The 21,235-nt window shown below is 43.7% G+C and overlaps 1 protein-coding gene across 2 annotated transcripts in view; it reads left to right on the forward strand.

Annotated features, from left to right (window-relative positions):
• Positions 1-21,235, forward strand: part of GRHL1 (grainyhead like transcription factor 1) — a 63,775-nt gene that overhangs the window by 22,108 nt on the left and 20,432 nt on the right. For both annotated transcript variants that reach the window (XM_081857083.1, XM_081857084.1), the window contains exons 6-8: positions 796-952; positions 2,931-3,042; positions 4,547-4,641. In XM_081857083.1, coding sequence (XP_081713209.1) covers positions 796-952; positions 2,931-3,042; positions 4,547-4,641 — 364 coding nt within the window. The remainder of the gene's footprint in view (positions 1-795; positions 953-2,930; positions 3,043-4,546; positions 4,642-21,235) is intronic.

The following is a 21,235-nucleotide window of genomic DNA, read 5'->3' on the forward strand; positions in this document are numbered from 1 at the left end:
GCTTGACTTGGCACGCCCTCAGTATTGCTCTGCCTTCTTGCTTATGCTCCCTGCTCATGCTTGTGGAATGGAAGATGTGAACCCTGGTGGGTGGCAAGCTGTGCGGATGATCACCTGGACTTGCCTAGGTTGTAGTGTTATTCCTTGACATGTTGTACTGACTGCTTGGCTGAACACACAGCCATACATTTAAAGCACATGACTTCTCTCAGGATTCTTTGGGAGAAGCCACGTGCTTTAATTGTATGGTGCGTGCAGCCTGGGTTTCTGCTGTTTGAACCTCGAGCTCAGGAGAACCAGCATACCCGCCACCATTTCCCCAATGAAAATAAGGATGTCCTGTTCCATCATCGTCATTTTATTATTTATACGCCGCTGAGATGAGCTTGGGCAAGTCGCTGTCTTGTCCTATCCTACTGCATGGGTGTGTTGTGATTGGTGATAGCAGGATATTGCCCCATGTACACCAGCTTGAGCTCTTAGAGCATGGTGTGAATTTGACTGATAGACCGATAATCGCCGTATGCCTGCTCAGAGGAGATTTATAGGGTGTAAAAGCATAACTCATAAAGTGTCTATAAAGAGAGAGCTTTCTAACTTACCCTTTGTTCCCCCTGCCCAATATCTTACTTATCCTTTGAATCATGATTTGCTAGTCCTAAATAAACAGATGTCATGACTTAGAACGCCGTGACACTAAAAAATACCATTTGTGTACACTTTGGTTTTTCTGTTATGTGCAGATTCTTTGCAGATATAATTGGCTCCTAAGTCTTCCCCCTTCTGGTTTTTCAGGAACAACTTCGAATACACACTGGAAGCTTCTAAATCGCTTCGGCAGAAGCCCGGAGATAATACAATGACGTATTTAAACAAGGGCCAGTTCTATCCCATTACACTGAAGGAGATGAGTGGTGGTGAAGGAATCCATCAGCCCATCAGTAAAGTTCGAGTGAGTTGACACACTAGGAACTATGTGGGAGGAGAAGCTGGCAGCAGTGGCGGGCTTCGGGCTCTCAAATTTTGACACTAAAATTCACCCCCAGGCCTCTCGCGTTCCATTCTGCAGCATTATTGTGGCACCCCCTGCAGTGTGGCATCTAGTGCAGCCGAACCAGTTGTGTGCCCTAAAACCACCTCTGCTGTAAGTGTGGTGAAAAATTTTAGGATTCCAGCGGAAGTAGTCAGCGATGTTCCCAAAAGGGTGTGCAGTGATTCTGGCAGTAAGCTAGGCACAATGTTCTGCATCAGCTGTAGTTTCCAGTCATTTTCAAGGCTGAAGAGCATATTGCAGTAACCTAATCCAAACTTGATATTGCGAATATGCACAATGGGTTGTAATCAGTTAAGTCAGATATTTGGAGTAGACTTGAAATCAATGGGCTAAAAGTAGGAATGGAGGAGAAATTATATTCAGTTCACACTGAAAGAAAAAAACCTGCCTATGGTAATTTGTAGCTTCCAAAACAACTTGAGAACTAACGATCCTTCAAAATTTACTCTTCTTTAGATTTTGCAATATAGTTCTCCAGCCAAGTAATTGTGTACATATACTGAGGGGAAGTATACATTAAAAATGCACATGTTAGTGAAAATAACGTACCAAAAAATGCACTCTACTTGAGGAAATTTCTTTGGGAAAATAAGTATATTGGATAAAATTGCATACGGATGTGTCTGTTAGGAGAAATCTGCACGAAAATGCTGGTGAATTTTCATGAAGCCTTTTTTTTAAAAAGTAAATAAATTGCAAAGTGATGTGGAAATATGGAAAACGGAACTCAAAGATGGGGAAAATGAGAAACGGCAATTGGACGAAAGCCACGATGAAAGTCCACTGATTTCAAGGGGCTTACATTGTGTATGACTTACCTGAATGCAACCCATTTAATTGAATGCACACCTATGGGTTGTTGGGATTCTAGTTTGCTTTGTTTCTTCTTTTTTTTTTTTTAAAAAAAAGAAGAGCTACCACACAGGAATGGAGTCACCAAGTCAGCTTACCCCCAAAGACTCTCCCCACCCCCACCCCGCCCCGCCAGGGCTCATTTATTGCCAGTGCATTTTAATTATTTGTTTGGTGGCCAAATAAATGAACCAGTTACCTAGTTTATCTCCCTATTTTTGATGTCACTTTGAATGCCATCAGATTAAGGGGTAGCGCTGGCACTTTTCCGACTCTTGCTCCCACCCTGTTAATGGTCAGGGAAATTCTCTTCAGAAGCCCACCCATGTGGGCAGATTTTGTGAAGCTAAATAGCAAGTTGTTGAGCAGGGATGGGGAACCTGTGGTCTTTAACGTTGGGCTACACTTCCTATGGGATGCGGATGGTGCTGTGGGTTAAACCACAGAGCCTAGGGCTTGCCGATCAGAAGGTCGGCGGTTTGAATCCCCGCGATGGGGTGAGCTCCCGTTGCTCAGACCCTGCTCCTGCCAACCTAGCAGTTCGAAAGCACAACAAAGTGCAAGTAGATAAATAGATAACACTCCAGCGGGAAGGTAAATGGCTTTTCCATGTGCTGCTCTGGTTCACCAGAAGCAGCTTAGTCATGCTGGCCACATGACCCAGAAGCTGTACGCCGGCTCCCTCAGCCAATAAACCAAGATGAGCGCCGCAACCCCAGAGTCGGTCACAACTGGACCTAATGGTCAGGGGTCCCTTTACCTTTACCTTACAGTTCCTATAATCCTTCGCCACTTCTGAAAGGCCACTGGTTCTGCACCCCTAGGAATTCAGAGGTATCTACGTATATCTGAGTAACCGTGTTCGCACTTCAGCTGAAAAAGGCTGGCAGAATTGCCTAGATTAAGCTACCAGCTTAATAAACACTTTGCTTCCTTCCCTGTGAAGTGTCTTTGCCAAAGACCCTCTGGCCTTTATGTCAATTAAGCTCTGCTCTCTCTCCCTCTTTTTCCTCCTCTTTTGAAGAGTGTCATCATGGTTGTATTTGCCGAAGACAAAACCAGAGAGGATCAACTCCGGCACTGGAAGTACTGGCACTCTCGGCAGCACACAGCCAAACAAAGGTGCATTGACATAGGTAAGAAATCATCCCAGCTGCAGATGCCAGGACAGCGCTTGGCGGGTTTCAGTTCTCTGCTCACGTTCGTTCTTTTTACTGCACATGCCCAAGGCTATCTTTTGGCCACAGTTCAACATGGCTTCAGTTCTTGTTCGTTACAGTTCTTTGGTTGCGCGAGAAATATTCTAAGCCATCCTAATCTTTTGGGTGAGGGGGCAAGCTATACATCTCTGAACATATAATGGGGTACTTGCGTTTGGTTTGGTGTTGTCTGGGCACTAATGACCCACATGGGTGGGTCAGCACTTATAAATCAAGATGTTCCTGGACTACAACTCCCATCCTCCTTGACCACTGGCCATGTGAATTACGGCTGATGGGAGCTGGAGTCCAAGAACACATGGAGGCCCCCACAGTTTAGCCACTCCTGGTCTATAGCATGCAGTTGGGGTTGTAAGGTTGCATAATGTTCCGTGACTGGTACAAATTGGTTGCTTTTAGGCCCGTTTTGGTGTCAGATGATGCTATTTCTGTGTTGAGTTGCCTTTGGGGCTGCTGAAATCTGTTAGGCTTGTTTTCTGTCTTCTGTGGGAGCCACAGACTTTCTGAACAGCCATTTTCTGAACTTTGATCATCCCCCCAACCCACCTCCAAAAGAGAAACCCAACCCAACCATCTGATTATATTCTTCTGTTTCTACCATCACCCTCTCGAGAAAGCACAGTTCAGTTTTTAATTCCTAGAGTGTTTGGGCCTAGTAGAGGCTGCTTGTAGCTCATGCCCTGTGCTCCAGTGTCCCTTGGCCCTTAGTCCTGAACATGTGTAGATGAGTTGCGGTGACTCAAGGTAGAAGGGAAAGGCACTCTGCACATGGGCAAATCTGCTGTCGCTTATTACTCAGGTGTTTTGGAGGTGAGCTGCTGGTGTTGTTAAACAGGTTCCAGGAATGAGTTGAGTCCCTGGCACAACTCAAGCTCCAGGTAGAGTTGGGGCAGGGAGATGAAAGATGGCATTGCAGATACCTGCTTGCCTACAGCTAAGCTGTGATTGGCCAGATTCCAGGTTCCTTTGGTTCAAGGTTGAGTTGCACTCCCAGCCCTTTCCTCCTGTGAATAAAAGGAGGGATTAATCACTTGGCACTTAAAGGCAGACGCACACGCAAATCTTCCTTTATTATTAAAGGGTGTTCTTTTATTATTATCAAGAGTATATATCCTTGTTATGCTGGGGTGACATTTCTCGTACAAAACCACAGGGCACGGCAAGGATAGCAGGTGCCACCTCTTTCCTTTTAGAACTTTAGGTTTCATTTCCTGATTTATTTATTTTTGCTTTTTAAAAATAAAAATAAAACTTATTGCAGAGATGCCCACAGGCAACAACTCTTGGTTGCTTTTTATTGCTCTCCAATACATCAATGTTCTTCCAAGATGGAAGAAAATAAATGACGCTATACTAGGCCTGTATGTAGCATCAATAGATTGTCATACTATATTGTGTGTGTGTTTTCTCTTATCAACAGCTGACTACAAGGAAAGCTTCAACACAATCAGTAACATTGAAGAGATAGCCTATAACGCCATTTCCTTTACTTGGGACATCAACGACGAAGCAAAGGTAAGCATTCAGGCTTATTTTTCCTTGCCCCTTTTTTGTGTAAAAGGGGACAAAGGAGGTGTATCTTAACATGGCATATCGTTAGATTTTTATTTGCTTTCTGCTTTTAAGAAATAGTTGCTGGAGCATTGCCAAAGTGTGTTTGAATACAAATAAAGTGTTTGTTGTTGTTTTTTAAGTGGAGGGACAATCAGTATTGGGGATTGACGTGGCTATCTTTCAAGCTCTGCCTTGCTTTTCCAAGCCCCCCAGATCAGTTTACCAGAAGGAAAGTGAGCAGGAACAGGCTCCTGCAAAAAACAGAAATTACTTCAGCATGTTAGTGAATTATTACATAGAGACCTACGAGCTACCAGGTGCATTTAGTGCTTGTTCTCACTGAGGAGACTGCCTGGCAAGATCTCAGACTGCTACACCTATTCAAACAGACGTCTTTCAGCCACCTAAGTTTAAACAGAGGTGTGTTTGCAGGCTGCAACTTGCAATCCTCTGCAAACGGCCCATCTCTTCTGTCTAAGTGTCATTTTGTGTCAGATTTACTAGTCACCTTCTTAGTCCCCTTTGCTATGCAGACGTCACTAAACAGCACAATGCAGCCTTCGGGTGCCTGGTACTACAACTCCCATCAGCTCCAACCAGCACGGGGGGAGGGGGAGGGGGTGAAGCCTTGTATAATAGATGTATTGCATTGGGAACATTTCCACATCATATTGTGGTGCGATGCAGTTAAGTCTGGTGGGCAACCTCCTCAGTTTCATTGCTAAGCCTTCAAAGAGTATGCAAAGCCACTTGGAGGCTGAACTGACAAGCTTGCTTTTGCCCTGACATGAGGCAACTTTCATGCCATGGTCTTGGAATTATTTGTAATTATTTATTTAATAATTGTCATGTAGTTCTGGAATAATGGTAATTTGAAGCCCATTTCGAATTGAAGCTCCAATGAAGACAATGAACAGATGTGCTCCCTTCCCTTTTGCAAACTTAGCCAGTGGTACCAGTTTAAAGATGCTCTCAAGGCTAATCTTAAAAAAAAAAATTAAAAAAAATCAGAATAAGCATGGAAAATTGGGAAACACTGACCTGCGAGCGTTCCAATTGGAAAATAGCCTTTACCAAAGGTGTCTTGAACTCTGAAGAAGCACAAACTCAGGACGAAAGGTAGAAACGAGCTGAGAGGAAGGCAAGTTTAGCAAACCTTCACCGTGATCAGCTCCTGCCCAGAAACTCATGTCCCCACTGTGGAAGGATGTGTGGATCCAGAATTTGACTCTGCAGTCACAGACACACCATTAGGACTGTGTTCATGGAAGGCAATCTTATTCTGCTACGAGTGATCGCCAGAGAAGATGACGACCAGGAAAGCGTCAAAGGAGGGGGCTCTGCTAGGTCAGAAACGTCCAGAGATGTTGGATAGCATGGACTACATTTTCCATATTTACTGATGGCTCTGGTGGCAGCATCTAGGACAGCTTTGGGCTGACTGCATCCCCTCACCATCTTTGACCACTGGCCATGCCAGCCAAACAATATATGGAGATGCAGCTTTGGGGATTGACACATCAAAGTGGTTTACAACATTAACAAAGCCATACAAAAAAAAGTATTTAAAGATTTGACAACCATTTAAAAGCAAAAAGGGTTATTCAGAAATAGGAGTTCTTTTCTAGTAAGGGTGTTGGAATGGTTTAGCCATAACCTGGAAGACCCTGTTTGAAATCTCTGTGTCCCCTTGAATTCCCCAGTGGGATCTGAGCCTCATCTCCCCTGCCTTCCATCTGTAATGTAAGAATACAGTGGTACCTCTGGTCACGCACTTAATTCGTTCCGGAGGTCCATTCTTAACCTGAAACTGTTCTTAACCTGAAGCACCACTTTAGCTAATGGGGCCTCCTGCTGCCGCCGCGCCGCCAGAGCAAGATTTCTGTTCTCATCCTGAAGCAAAGTTCTTAACCCGAGGTACTATTTCTGGGTTAGCGGAGTCTGTAACCTGAAGCGAATGTAACCCGAGGTACCACTGTAATGATACTGGCCTACTTTACAGGGCTTGTCGTAAGGGTTATTGAGATAACGCAAGCAAAACACTTAGAATATGCAGGGGAAAGTGTCACATCAAGTTATTACATCCTTTTTATCCTCTCTCCTGCCCCTCCCTGCAAGTGTGTGTGGAAACCAGGGCTGTTTTTAACCGCGGCCATTTGCAGCCATGACATCGTAACAGCCTCATGTTGACCGAAGAGAACTCCACATGGGACTCCGATAGTAATAGCTTAGATTAATCCATTGTGGGTCATACTGAAGAATGTGGAGAGTTTTGGTCTTTACTGGCACCTGAGAGCATCTCTGTGGAGATTGTAGGGACCCCTCTCCTCAACCTCTCTATTCCCTGTCCCCCCTCCCCAACCTAGGCTGGCTCTGCCATTTAGCGGCATGAGGTGAACTCACCTCAGGCTGTGGAGGTTTGTGTATGTGCAGCATTGGCAAAATATTGGACAGGGCTGTGGACTTCATACACACCCATACATTTAAAGCAGATCCCATGTGGCTTCTTCCAAACAACCCTGGGAACTGTAGTTTACCTCTCACAGAGCTGTAATTCCCAGCACCTTGTAACGAACTACAGTTCCCAGTATTCATTTGGGAAAGTCATGTGTTTTAAATGTGTACAAAACAGCCTTGTAAGCCAGCCAGCTAACCTCCTCTTAGGAGAACACTCTTCTGTCCCTAATGTGGAAATAAGATTCAGCTGCCAATCTGGTCCACTTGTGGAATGCAAGGGTGTCATATTGTCCTTCATATTAGGCAACAAAATGGTCTTGGTCTGGCCCAGCTGTCTCGCATTTTGGTGTCCGCCCCCAACACATCAGAGAGATGAAGCCGTTTGTCCTATCTCTAGCACAGGCATCCCCAAACTCAGCCCTCCAGATGTTTTGGGACTACAACTCCCATCATCCCTAGCTAACAGGGCCAGTGGTCAGGGATGATGGGAATTGTAGTCCCAAAACATCTGGAGGGTTGAGTTTGGGGGTGCCTGCTCTAGCTAGTCTGAGTGATTCAGAAGGGAGGAAATGGGATGGGCTTTCACGGTTGAATTGGGCAGTGGACTCTTTAAAGGAAGGATTTGTGAGCAAGAGGAGGCAGTGATTCGGGGATGGGCAGTAGAATTTGTTCCAAACCTTTTATTGCAAAATAAATATTCCACTTTCACCATGTAACCCTGACGTGTTTATCCTTCCAACCCTTCCAATGGCAGTGTTTCAGCACCTGATGCCTAAAATGGCATTACTTCGTGAAGTTGGTATCGGTTACCAACCTGAGAATCTAAAACGCTATAATCCTTTGGCGAACTAGCTCTTTGGGGCACTGGCAGCCATAGAAGCACATTTCCGCAGGTGACAATAGCTCCATTCAGTATGCTGCTTCATCTCTGCGTCTTGCAAAGTAGCCCAGTCATTCAAGTGTATCCTCGTGGTCCTCGTGCTAAAGTGGGTGGTATTCTCCACACTACCCTGCCCCTTAAAAGGACAAGCAAACTGACACATCATGGCCAAGTCACTCACCTTGAGATCATCCAAGTCACTGGGCAGATTCTGAAAGGGAAGCTGCTACGTCTTGAACCAGCAACATCAAAATTATGCATCAGACAACTTCTGGATTCTTTTTTGCATGTTGGTTGCATATGTGCAGATGTTTTATCCAAACCTACTCAATTTGCATATTCTAAATTGATGTCCTGGGTTTTTTGCAAACCACTGGGGAAACAGGGAGACAGTAGAGGGTGTATAGATACACATCCAGGAGTAAGGACAGGTAGCTCGGTGATGTTTGCCAGTTCCTGAGCATCGTCAGTATTTGTAAGCAGATCTAGGGTTTGGGAAGTGAGTGACCAAGGACTACTGTATCTTATAGTGCATTCCTATTCATGTCTACTCATGAGTAGAAATGAGTAAATCTCATTGTGTTCTGTGTGACTTACCCCCAAGTAAGTGGATATAGGATTGTTGTATTGGAATGGCTATACTTTAGTTTTCCCATGCAGCTTGCAGGCCTGGCGGGGTAGATTCATTAGTTCCCTGTTTTCTTTTGGGCTTTCTTCTTAAGTGTAGTTGCATATTTCAGAAAATCATTATCCTGTAGTTCTTTTTTCTTTTTTTTAACCCTCCCCCCCACCTTTTTGTTTATTTATACTGACCTAGTAAAATCAACAATGGTTGCGATGTAAAAATGACCTATATACATTCTGGATTGCTATGCTTCCTAATTTATTTATTCCCCCCCCTTTTCTGTGTGAATGTATTTGATGGTGGTTCTTGATCAGATTACTTGTAGACAGAGCAGCAATTCTTTCCCACTGCTCTGATCTTATCGGGAGGAGGCTTAGCCAATTTCAACAATTTTTATTGCATGGTTCATTTGACTTGCTTTTCCTTTCTTTCTTTTTTCTTTTTTGACAAAGGCCTTGTGTGGTGCAATACTGTACGGAACCCCTACAACATTTATTGCCATGTGGGTCTCTTCCAACTCTATGATTCTATGATTCTATGATTCTATGATTCTATGATATTGATGGTGACTTTTTTTTTTGCATTAAATGTTTTTTATGAACCAGCAGGGTTATATAATTATGATAAACTTCATTCAGTTTACTCAGAACTACATGAATGTCCGATGACTTCCACCCCCATCCCCAAGAAACAGAAAATGTGGGAACTAGTTTGGGAACAGAAGGATGAAGTATGATGTGAATCAGTTGGAAATTAAGGTTGGGGTGGCTCAAGGAAGGATAAGTGAACTACAGTGGTACCTCGGGTTACATACGCTTCAGGTTACAGACTCCGCTAACCCAGAAATAGTACCTCGGGTTAAGAACTTTGCTTCAGGATGAGAACAGAAATTGTGCAGCGGTGGTGCAGTGGCAGCAGCAGGAGGCCCCATTAGCTAAAGTGGTGCTTCAGGTTAAGAACAGTTTCAGGTTAAGAACGGACCTCCGGAACGAATTAAGTACGTAACCAGAGGTACCACTGTAGGGCGAAATGAGAGTGTGTTTTCCTGTGTCCAAAGCTTGTATTGAGGCAAACCAGGTATAAGTAGACATGGAAGCCAGTCAGCATTGTGACTCTTTCCTCTTCCCCTATGGGCTCACGGTAGAGGAAACCTGGCAGTGTCAGCATCAGTGCCAACTGCTAAATGTCAGGCAAGGGAAGAGCCTGCTCATAACCAGCCGCAAACTTAATCCCTTTTTATTTCACCCTTAGCAAGCCAGTGATGTCCCCTTTCTACGCCACCTCTGCAGTGAACCAAGTTAGAAGTTGAGGGCAAGGAGGAGGGTTCTATGAATCGGTTTTGCATATTCCTTGTTGGCTGGGCCATGTGTGCAATGAAGCTTCATTTCTTCATTTTCCTCCGTTCAGTCTGAGAATGAGCTGTTAGGGCTCACTTTCCTGTTGCCCTTGCTATCTGTTTGGATATTGCCACTCACCGTATAGGGAGGAGAGCACATGCTAACTTTGCACAGACTCCCTTTCAGTTGCTTCTGGCAAAAATATAAAGGGCAAGCAGATAAAGACAGCAAAAGGCACAATGACACAGCAACTCCACTGTCAGTTACCGACCGTACTTTTATTCAAAGTGTGTGGAGGGGCATCAGGCCATTGCAATCTAATAAACTCACAAAGTCAAGCAGCACAGTGAAGTGCTAAGAATGCGGTCTGTTAAACCTTTTGCATATCCCATTTAGTATGCTTGCAAAGTGCTCCCCTCCTTCTCCCCTTCTTGCAACGAACAGACCACACACAGTTAAGTAAGTTTAAAATGCTTTACTTACAAAACATTCCAAAGGTCAGATTTCATGCATTTATCCAAGCAGCAGCAGGGAGAACACAAGCTGAATACTCTGAGGTAGAAAATACAGAATGATAGCTTCAAACACGTGCTCCAAGCTCGGGTCTTGCAGTCTCCCTCACTGGAGAAGAGGGGGCATGACCTAGCTGTGTCTAGGAACACAGCTCTATGATCTTAACCCCTTCATGCACCAACTAGCACTCATGCATAGTTATGTTTCACTGCAATTTCCCACAAGATGTGAGACAGGATCTTCCCTGGTTCGAGTCTTGCCATGCTTATGAACTTTGTCATGTGGCATTCGGCAAGCCTCTTTTCCCTCGGCTTCAGCCCCACCCCCAAATAAATCTGTATATGGAATAATAATGCTGGCCTACCTTCCAGAGGTGGGAACCTGTTTCCCTCCAGATGTTGTTAGCATTCAACTTCCAGCAGATCCCCAGCAAGCATGACAAATGGTCAGGGATAATGGAAGTTGTATTCCACATCACTACAAGTTCCTGATTCCTGGTGTAAGCATTACTACGAGAATTTGTGGTGAAGAATTTTGAAAACCTTAAAATGCCATGTAAATAAAATACTAACTTTGTTGTTATTCTGCTCAGTGTGCAACCAGAAGATGTTGGGGTCTGTTCTCGAAGTAAAAGTCTATTTAAAGGAATCCCTCTCCCCGAAGGACTTCCCAAAGATAAACCAAACAAAAGTAGTGTTACGGAAGGGGGGGGGCATGTCTTCTTCACCTTCTTCTTCGCTACAATATATCAATTTATTTCCAATTGTCAAAAGGGACTAAAATCTATAAAATTCATAGAAAATCAGCGTGCCAGTTTGCTCAATTACTCTAGGACTCCATCACATCTCCCCTGTCCAGCATAATCCCTCAAGCAAAGTGTCAAGACCTTAATCCTTTCAAATTGTTCTGATCAGCCTTTCCTCCAGACAATGTCAGGTGGCAGACTATGCATATTTGAGACCATTGTCTTTTCATCCCCAGGAAGTGTTTATCTGTGCATATCTCCAGCTCTGCATATTCCCCCCTCCCTCCTCCATATGTTAATCTGTGCAACCCCTACCTTACTGAACTGCTGATCTGTGTAACCCCACCTTTCTGTGATGTATTCATGACGTGTTTTGCACTGTATTCTGGGACATGGAGGGAGTTTCAAAAACTCATGTCACCCCTTTCTCACTGTTCAATCTCGCCTTGAACCTGTTGCGCAATAAACTTGGATCTTCTGCAGTTTGCTCCTGTCTCCGGCTGAGCTCATTTTCCTCCGCAGGGACCCACGGACTTAGTCCGATGAGCTGGGTGGCAGAGCAGCCTCGCACCCAGATTTTTGCCGTAACAGTTGGCGCCCCACGTGGGGCATGCGGTTCTCCCGCGTTGCTGACCGGGGGCCCTGAAATCTTCAGCCGGCACCAGGCCATTTTGCCTGGGAAGATCCTTTGGACCCCCGGCCATCCTCCGGGCGGTAATCGAAAGCCCCAGGAGTTCAGCCGGGGAGCAAAGAGGGATCCAGCCGGCTTATTCATCAATCCGGGGATCATCATAGAAGACATGTGAGTATAAGGAAAAGGAAAAATCCAGTGCACTGGTGGGAAAGGGGTGGAAATCTCCTGGCAACTGAATTCTCTGCCCTCCTCTCTATCGCTCCTTCTCGCCTGTCTCTTGGTCCAATTGGTGAGAGAGACCGTGGACTGCTGCTCGACCCGAAAGGGGGGTTCTGAGCTCTATCTCTTTCTCTAAAAACCCTCCAGCCAGCCGCACCAATTGGGAGTCCGAAAGTAAGACGGAGAGACCCGACTTGAAAGATAGCCGACTCTCTGCAACGGGTATCCCAGTTGAAAGCAAGGGGCTGGAGTTCTTCTTCCGAACTTCCCGAGCGCCCTTACGGAGGGGGCAGGAAGGGGTCTTGCTTTCTGTATCAATCCCAGCCGCACTGGTCGGTGCCACGTAACACGTGTATCGTGCGTGAGCCCGCTTCCAAAAGCAAGGGGGATTTTCGGTTCGAAACTCTATCCAGGGATCACCCGATCTGGCACCGCACGGCGCGGGCGTTCAGTAGGGCCCCTTTTCCTGAGATTGACGATAGGTAGGAGGTTGCCAGGAGGGATAGCCCATGAGGAATTGGGCGGGATCGGCAGAGTGGAAAAGGACCCCAGGTTATTGACTAAGGAAATAGGAAGGAATACCGGATAGCTAGAGCTCTTTAAAAACCCTCTAAGGAAGTTGCCAAGCGACTAAAGACCCCTCTTTACTATAAATCCCGTATTAAGTATATCAATCTCCTAGATATACCAATCCTTACCACCCTTTCTCTTCCCTCTTTCTGTCTAGACACGCGTAAAACATAAAATGGGTACCCAGGCTTCCAAACGCGAGCGGGCTCACTCTGGGAAGAAGGCTTCTAGAAAGCCATCTCAGTCTCAGAAGGACCCTGACTCTCCTCTCCAATTTGTCATCACGTATTGGAAGACGATTCCTGGCCACAAATTATTATCGAAGCAAAATTAGAGAACCTCTGTTCTGAAATCTGGCCTGCCAACACCGCCTCCGCCAAGCCCGAATTGCGTTGGCCGGCTGGTTAACTGGTGGTGTTTGAAGAGGCAAGGAGGCTCTTAAAACCATGTGGGACCTTCCTACTAATTTCACTTAATGAAGCTAAAGGAAGCAGCCCAACTCCTTGCAATAACCAACTAAAGGATGAGAGTATATATGTTTACATGTTGTCTGTTATGTGTGTTGTGTGTTAATACATATATGAGAATATGTGTGTTTACATGTCGTCTGTTATGTGTGTTGTCTGTTCCTTCTGTCTCTGACAGACTGCCTTTCTTAAGCGCGCATAGTTTAAACTGCAAGCTTGCTTCAAAATTTAATTTTTAAGGAAGCCATGCTGGACCTTATCAGTCCTAAATAAGACAAAATGAGAATGAAAGGTGCAAATGTTTACCCCACCTCGTGCTCTGCCGCAACTTTTCAGATTGTGAGTCTACAGTCTATTTTGGAATGTGAATGTTTCTAATGTTTCTGGAATGTGAATGTTTCTAATGTGAATTAGATGTTTCTGCTGCAAAAGCGTAGTCGAGCACAACTGCTCTCTCAAGCTAAAATGCAGTGTATTTATTTCATGAAGCACATGCCTATGAAAGTATGGTCTTCCTTCTAAGAAAATATCTGAGTCCAGTTTTAACTTTGATTTGGTTGGACAGAAGAGTTATTGTAAGGCTCCTGATATCAGGCCTCTTTTCTTAGAAAATGCCCCCCCCCCCCGTTTCATTCTGTCTCTTTCAGGGTTTTTTTTTTTTTCCCTTTCTCTTCTTCTGTGCCAGGTAAATTTACTTCTGAGTAAGCTTCCTTTAAAGGAAACTGCAAAAGGGGGGGGGCATAGATTAGGTTTACTATTCCTCTGCAAATTCAGGAAAATTGTCACTTTTGTATTCCCTTTAAATCAAATCTATGGCTGTTTTAACTATGCTTTATAAGAGATCCTCTCCCTATCTTAAGAAAATGTTCACTTCAATCTTTCTTTAAAGATCATTTGTCTAGGAACTTGCACTCTAAGGAACTTGCACGTCTAAAGAAGTAAACTCAAACTAATCTCAAGATCTGCTAAAGGGTTCTGTATAAAGTTGGGAATTTTTATTTTCTTCTTCCTTAGTACATGATAGGAGCACTGATTGTGCTCTCTTCCCCAGTAGTGCCTGTGTACATAAGTATGTGTGTGTAGTACAAATCTTGCTGTGAAATCTTGCTGTGAACCCTTTATTTTGGAGGGTTGGACTAGATGACCCCAGGGTCCCTTTTAGCTCTCCCAATTTGAGGCTGTGTGGAAGGACATGTGTCTGCAAGCATTGGAGGATTTGAGGGTAATTCTTAAATTCTGGTGTGGTGATGGAGTTGAAATTCAGCCTAGCTTTGCTCTTTAGTTTTAAAACATGAGAGGTGAAGCCGAAGCACAACTGAGAATATCAAGCATTTGAGTGATTACAGTGTTTATCATTTTGTCTACTATTAAAAAAAATCAGACTTCAAAGTCAATTCAAAGTTTAAGCACATCAAATACATATGAGTCTTGACCATTTATCCTGTAAATAAAGGGCAGAAAAAAATTTTGTCTGCAAATGGTAAGGCTGAAATGATTGGGAATATTAAAAATCTTATGAATTCTGAGTCTGGCCATTTTCCCCCATATATAAGGGCGTGGCATTGTTCCACGAATGGCCAGAGGGATATTAGCCCTTTCCTGTACATAAAGGAAGCAGTCGCTTTGCTTGGGCTGAAATTGCTAGCTTTTGTTGGTGAATACTTCAATTGCTGAGTTTCTCTCTTTTGTTTTAAATCTAACCCTCTTTTAAAATCTACTTACCCTTCCCTTATTCAAATTCTAATTTTGCCAAAAGATGCAACATTTCAATAGTATAAAAGGTTTGCTGAGACATGAACTCCACACATGCACAGAGACTAGATCAGCAAGAAAAAAAAAAGAAAAAGAGGATAGGAAAAGAAATGAGAGAGAGAGAGAGGAAGGAGGGGGAACTGTAGGGAGTGAGAGGAGCTTGGGCTGAAGGGGGAAATTTATCCTAATTTCCTTATGTAAAAACTTGGAGCCACTGAGGGAAATCACCCTTAATGTGTCCTTTGCTCCAGGGGCTTCGCAAGACAAAAGGTGTGCCAAGTTTCAAATCTTAACATGATTAACATGCCAAATTCTTTTCACAGGTAAATTTCAAAGCACTCCCCCCCCCAAGGGATTTAAAATCACAGACTTTGTGTGCATTTTAGGAACAGCATTTCCTGACAGGCTTCTCACATGAAATAATTTTTCCCTTTTAACAGGATATGTGAACCCCGATAACAAAGGTTTTTGTCCCTTCTTTTCTCCCTCAGCAACTTTCTTTCCTGTTCTGTGAAACATGTCTGAATCCCTGCTGTATTTGTGACTTCCATCTCTTCGTGCCTTTGACGCTTTAAGTTACAAATAATCTCTTTTCATTTATTTAATCAGTTTTTCCATGATGTCTACGAAATTAAGCGAAGCACAACCTAACATTGTTTGTGGAATGGTATTTGTTTACCCTTTGCCTGATCATTTCTTATTAATTCTGTCATTTTGGCTAGTTCAAGGTACTTGCACAACTTTAAATTGCCATTCATTTTCTTGGTATTAAGTCATTTCCCAGTATTTTGCTATTAACATTCTAACTGATGTGGTCACATCAAGAAACACTCTTTTATTTTCATTGTTACTTCAGATTTCTTAAAATTCTGTGTCTTAGCATTTATTTATTTTGGTTCCTCATAGGTCATTGTGTGTGTGTGTGTGTTTTATTATTATTTTAACTGTGTCTTTTAAGTCCACCCTGCCCTTACAGGATATCACTTCTACAAGTGTGTTATTACAGATCCAATGAAAGACTTCGCCACCACAACAGAAGACACCAAAGTTTCAAAGTGATGTCTCTTTCAAAGGATATAGACTGCCGGGGGGAGTGGGGCTGACAAAGGGGGGTGGAGTTGAATTACAAGGACATTTTCTGACTTTTGAACCTCAAGATACATATATAAAATATCCCAATTGTCTCAAGATATGCAACTGATATTTAATTAGTTTGTTTTGTATTATGTGTTATTACGTAGGAATGTTGAAATGTGTCTGACAGTGTGTCATTTCCACAAATGGGGGGGCTATTTTGTGGCTATTTTTGTGTGTAAGTGTTTTATGTCTAATGTCTTATTCCTTACACCCCAGTGGAGGATCCTCATACATTTTATACCTTTTAACAGATCAGGATATTATGTAGTCCAATGTTTAGACTTAGATAAATTTATTACCATATTTCGTTGTTTCACCTGGCACTCTGCCAACTTCCCTACCCATTTTAAAAAATGTGCTAAAACCCACTTTACCAAGGAGAAGCTTCTAAGATACATGAAGGTGGATATGCTTTGGTTTAGCAGGAATGATCCCTTATACAGTTAAATTGACTTATTTCGACAAGTGCCCCTTTAAGAATGGTTTTCTTTTAACAGATTGGTTTGAAGAGTTGAGAACCATGGGGAAAGATAAATTCAAATTGGACTCAGTTTGAATTGGGCAAGTGTATCCAGGCTGCAATTAGCTTTTGGTCCTTAAAGTGCAAGTGCGCAACTTCCCATGACTGCAAGACCAATAATAAAACCCCCATAGGAAGCCAAGGCAAGGACATTTCCCTCAGGACGTGCCCGAACCTATGGCAGCTGTGGTGAGTGCCAGGCAACATGGTTAATATGAAAGCCCTAAGTGGATTCACCAGGGATTGCCACTACTGTGAGACCACAGAAAAGCTACCTTGACACCTGAGAACACAAAAATGGCGGGGGACAAAGCAAACTACATTTTTTTTCAGTCAGTAGTGGACCTTCCTGCTAAATGTAAAGCATAGACCACTATTGAACAAAATACAACAGGTGTCCTTTTTGCACTACTATACTTGCAAATGGCCTTAAGAGGCATGATTTGCAAGTCCCCTTCAGGTTTGCACAAACCCACACATCTAGTACGATAGATACAAAGTTATTATTTAGTGCATATCTATATAACATACACATACATTGTATTGGTCCGTGTTGCTCCCTCCTTTGTTGCCCTGCTCAACCCACCTCCTTTTCCATTAGGGCCTATTCCCACTCACACGGCACCCCTACCTTCACCGAGATTTAGGGTGCGGAGAAAAGATTTGCAAGTTCTTACAGAACTTTAATGCAAATCTATCTCCGAATGGGGGACTGTTACGGAAGGGGGGGGGCATGTCTTCTTCACCTTCTTCTTCGCTACAATATATCAATTTATTTCCAATTGTCAAAAGGGACTAAAATCTATAAAATTCATAGAAAATCAGCGTGCCAGTTTGCTCAATTACTCTAGGACTCCATCACATCTCCCCTGTCCAGCATAATCCCTCAAGCAAAGTGTCAAGACCTTAATCCTTTCAAATTGTTCTGATCAGCCTTTCCTCCAGACAATGTCAGGTGGCAGACTATGCATATTTGAGACCATTGTCTTTTCATCCCCAGGAAGTGTTTATCTGTGCATATCTCCAGCTCTGCATATTCCCCCCTCCCTCCTCCATATGTTAATCTGTGCAACCCCTACCTTACTGAACTGCTGATCTGTGTAACCCCACCTTTCTGTGATGTATTCATGACGTGTTTTGCACTGTATTCTGGGACATGGAGGGAGTTTCAAAAACTCATGTCACCCCTTTCTCACTGTTCAATCTCGCCTTGAACCTGTTGCGCAATAAACTTGGATCTTCTGCAGTTTGCTCCTGTCTCCGGCTGAGCTCATTTTCCTCCGCAGGGACCCACGGACTTAGTCCGATGAGCTGGGTGGCAGAGCAGCCTCGCACCCAGATTTTTGCCGTAACAGTAGCTTTATACTGAAATGAAATCTATGAGCTCCCTTTGTTCTAGTTGTGGGATTTTATGTTTTTGTTTAACTTGTTCCCTGAAGAAGGTGTGCTGCTTCCTGCAATTTGACCCCCAGGTGTTTTTTGTGTTTTGTATGATGTTAATTTATTAGGTTAATAAGAGTAGTAGGTCATTTCTCATTTTCCTGGGCTGTGAGTGTTGCATGTAGCCACAGCGATGCCTTCCTAATGAAGCTTTTAGTCATGTGGCACTTTAAAGGAAGGTGTTGCCACAGGTTTTGCCTGTCTTGAGATACCAGTTTGGTGAGGATGAAACTAAATGGGAGGCATGCGGATGAGTCAAGCAAGCTTTAATGGCATTTGTAATGAGAGGGAGTGTAGCATTGACACCAGCAGTACAATCCTCTCCATGCTTCCCCTTTAAGTGCTCTGTGTCTGGGGCTCATTCCAGGTAAGAGTGAGCAAGATTGCAGCCTCAGCTCCCCCCCCCCTCCTTTGACTGTAGCTTCAAATCCTGCCTTGCATTATTAATTGCTTTAACAGCAGCTGCAGTCTTAACCCCACTTACCTGACAGTAAGCCTTGCTGGATTCAATAGGACTTGCTTCTGATTGGATGTGGTTTGGATTGCGGCGTAACATCTGATTCTTCTTCACAGTGTTTCAGGAACGCCACTTTCGCTGCTTATCCACAGTGCGTTTACTCCATTCTTTAGTCAAATAAGCTTCATAAAATCAAGACACCTCTTGCCAACCCAGGCTTACAATCTTAAATTCACAAAAACCAAGGGAGAAATGAACAAGGAGGAAAAAGGAAACATTCTTAGGAGTGTATAATTTCCAGCTGGCATAGGAGCCAGCTCCTAGGGGCTGAGGTCTCTTTGCACCCCATAATTTTTTTGAGGGGGCTGCCCCCATTTCAGTTGATGGGCATTGCCATTTAAATGGTATGTGTGCACCACGTCTTGTGGTCGATTATGTGGGGCAGGGCTTACCTGAGTCCCCCCAAATATTTTATCCAAGTTGGCACCCCTGCCAGCTGGAATGGAAAGAGTTCAAGGAGGGAGAGGAGCTAGATGGAGCTGGTCTCCCCAAAGAGCCAATGGTGTGGTTGCTGCTGGGTGATGCTTGAGGGAAGGAATGGCCTGATGGAGCTGGCCTCTCGGGGGAACCAATGAAGCGGTCCTCTAGCACCACATCTACTTTCTACTGCATCTTCTGTCATCACCATCACTGAATCCCCAACCTAGGCAGATTAGATTTATGGCAAGGATGAAGAATCTGGTGCCCTCCAGATTGAGAGTCCTGTATTGCAGGGAGTTAGACTAGATTATCCTTGGGATCTCTTCCAACTCTATTGTTCTATGATTAGGGCAGCTAATTGCCAGTCACTGCAACTGCCACTTGTTCTGGACAATTGTGTCGTTGTAAGCCATACAATGGTTGGTTCATTTGCCTTACCTGGAAACTGCCTGCCTGCCATTTTGTTTTTGCCAGCCTTTCCCGCAGGTTGGATTGCACCACCTGGTTCGGTGTCACTCGATCTTGCATTTGCTAAGTTGTAAAATATGTGCCCCGGTCTGATGCGGTGTGAATTTTACAAATCAAGCCTTTCCTAATGTTATCAATTAATTAATTAATCGCCCAGGGTGGGTCACAACAATTTAAAATACCACGTTAAGAACAATTTTAAGCAAATTATATAAATCGTACATGATGAGATGACAAATCTATTCTCATCTTGTCAGTTCATTCAAACTTAGACTATTGATCCTTATCGTCAGTGTGGCGGAAGAAAGCACCCATTAATCAAGCAGGAGAGCATGAGACTCTTAATCTTGGGGTTGTGGGTTTGAGCCCCACATTGGGCAAAAGATTCATGCCTTGCAGGGGGTTGTCCCTTCCAACTCTATGATTCTGTGATCTATAGCCAAATATGTGGCATGCTAATCTAGCACTATGAATGGTTGAGTGCACTTAAATTTGGTCTGTGTGGCAGGTACTATTCTTCCCCCGTGGTGTGCAAGGGAACAACAATCCCCATTTCTTGGTTCCTGTGTCTGGAAGGTCCCCCCTTTTGTACTTATTTTTGCCTTGCTAAAATGTCATTGTGAGTTACTGGAGTTTTTATTCTTCAGCTTTTTCTCCAGAGTGTTTACATCAGGGAAGGGGAACCTGTGGCTCTCCAGATGTTTTTGGACTGCAATTCCCATCATCTTTGACCACTGACCATTCTGGCTGGAGTTTAGGTGAACTGGATCCAATAGCCTGTCGCAGGTTGCAGGTTCCCCCTCCCTGCTCTAGAGATTTAATCTTAGTTGGACATGGATGCTTGAATTTACTGCAAATCTATATTTAGCCCACACTTGCGTTATAAATGCATATGCATAAACATCATGGCAGCAATGCACAGTTTGCTGAGGTATATTTTGAAGTGTTAATACTGGAGGGTAGTATCTTTGATAGCCAGTAATGCTGCGAGACCTAAGAATGAGAAGCCTTGCACATGCAGGGACTTCTGTTTCTTCCTTCTGTGGAGGACAATGCCCTATATGCACATATGAATGCTACGTTGTGCACCGAGCATTTCTTTGTTCATGTAAGAGTCACGTTGTGTACAACCAAACAGGAACCCCCTTACTTCTCTGCTATGTCTGTATTGGAAGGGCTCAAATCATGTAGATGCATGCTCTAATGGAAGCCCATCTGTAAGTTGCTGCTGCCTCCTTAAAATTTACATAGAGAATCCTGCTCAAAAACAACATGCACACTAAACTCTAATGTAGCCAAGAATGCAGAAGTGCCCTCTGAAAAAGGAGAATGGCTGTCAGAAGAGGAATCTTGCTCTACAGGCTGAAGATGTCCAACAACTTTTGCGGCTGTATATTTCTTTCTTCTGGCAGTTCTTGGGTGGGGAAGTATCTGGTGCAGTCACTCGCCCTCCTTTTCCTTTAAGACACAGATTCAGAGAACAATATGTCATTTTGGCAGCTTACAATCCCAGCCAAATGTTGCATTTAGTTTTTGGAGAAGGAGAAAAGCAGCAATCTTAAACGATAGCTGAGATGAGGTGCTTTTAATAAGAAGGTTCTTAATAAGAAGCATAAAAAGGGTTAGCTGTACTTTGAGTAGACCCATTGAAATGACAAATGTAGGTCCAGTTATTTCAATGGGCTTGCTTCATAATAATAATAATCTTACTATTTATATCCAGCCCATCTGGCTGGATTTCCCCAGCCACTCTGGGCAGCTTACAGAATATATAAAACATAATAAAGCATCAAACATTGAAAACTTCCCCATACAGGGCTGCCTTCAGATGTCTTCTACAAGTTGTATAGTTCT

This window comes from Podarcis erhardii (assembly GCF_964252035.2).
Source record: "Podarcis erhardii genome assembly, chromosome: 3".
NCBI classification, from domain to species: Eukaryota; Metazoa; Chordata; class Lepidosauria; order Squamata; family Lacertidae; genus Podarcis; species Podarcis erhardii.